This window comes from Corylus avellana, chromosome ca1, assembly GCF_901000735.1.
Source record: "Corylus avellana chromosome ca1, CavTom2PMs-1.0".
Taxonomy (NCBI): domain Eukaryota; kingdom Viridiplantae; phylum Streptophyta; class Magnoliopsida; order Fagales; family Betulaceae; genus Corylus; species Corylus avellana.
The window spans coordinates 13,014,281-13,015,065 of NC_081541.1; the positions used below are offsets into that span (position 1 = coordinate 13,014,281).

At 38.1% G+C, this 785-nt stretch overlaps 1 protein-coding gene across 1 annotated transcript in view; it reads right to left on the reverse strand.

The window, feature by feature from the left end:
• The window catches only part of LOC132185104 (uncharacterized), a 4,249-nt gene extending 3,825 nt beyond the window's left edge, over positions 1-424 (reverse strand). The window contains exon 1 of the mRNA XM_059598945.1: positions 46-424. Within this exon, the coding sequence (XP_059454928.1) occupies positions 46-424 (379 nt within the window). The remainder of the gene's footprint in view (positions 1-45) is intronic.
• Positions 425-785: the final 361 nt, after the last annotated feature.

Genomic DNA, 785 nt, shown 5'->3' on the forward strand with positions numbered 1-785 from the left:
TGTCATCATCATCATCATTGTCATCAAATGATTTCTTAAACTTACCCCTACTGTTATCCACTTCATCTTGCTCATCAACAGCAGCCTCTCCCTTATCATTGTCATGATGATCACTTCCATCATCATCACCCTCTTCTACACCTCTTCCATCCCTATCATTTTCCTCATCCTCACACTCCGCTACATTGGACGTATTAGGTTGTGTTTTTGATGGTCCAGCCCCATCATCAATCCCATCAACATCAACATCAAATAGATCTTCATCATCACTAATCTTATCACGCCACCAAGGGTCGTTAAGATCAGTCCTCCCTCCATCCTCATCTTCATCCTCTTCCTCACATTCCTCTTCATCAACTCCACTCTCTCCAAAAGAAACAACAAATAAGTGCACTATGTTATGACCAGTATGAGAGGCAACCATAGATAGCACAACATGGTCAGATGTAATCAGATGCAACCCACTAGCTAGGTTTTACTAGGTTCTTGAAAATAAATTAAATCCCCTGAGTTATACCCATAATGTCAACATATGGCTTCCAATTCAAAGTAAGACAATTCATCTGGGTCAACACTTTCTGTATGGACTGCTACATCCCCCCCAACATACTCACATCCAACTGTCCTGTTGAATCTACCCCCATAATGGACCTCAAACACTAATCTTGAATTGGCCATCCTACAAAGTGAAAATAAATATTTTATCAAATTTTATAATAAAAAACATCTAAAGAAAAATAAATGAAAATTGTAAATTGAAGATGGTAGAATGAAATAGTCATTAT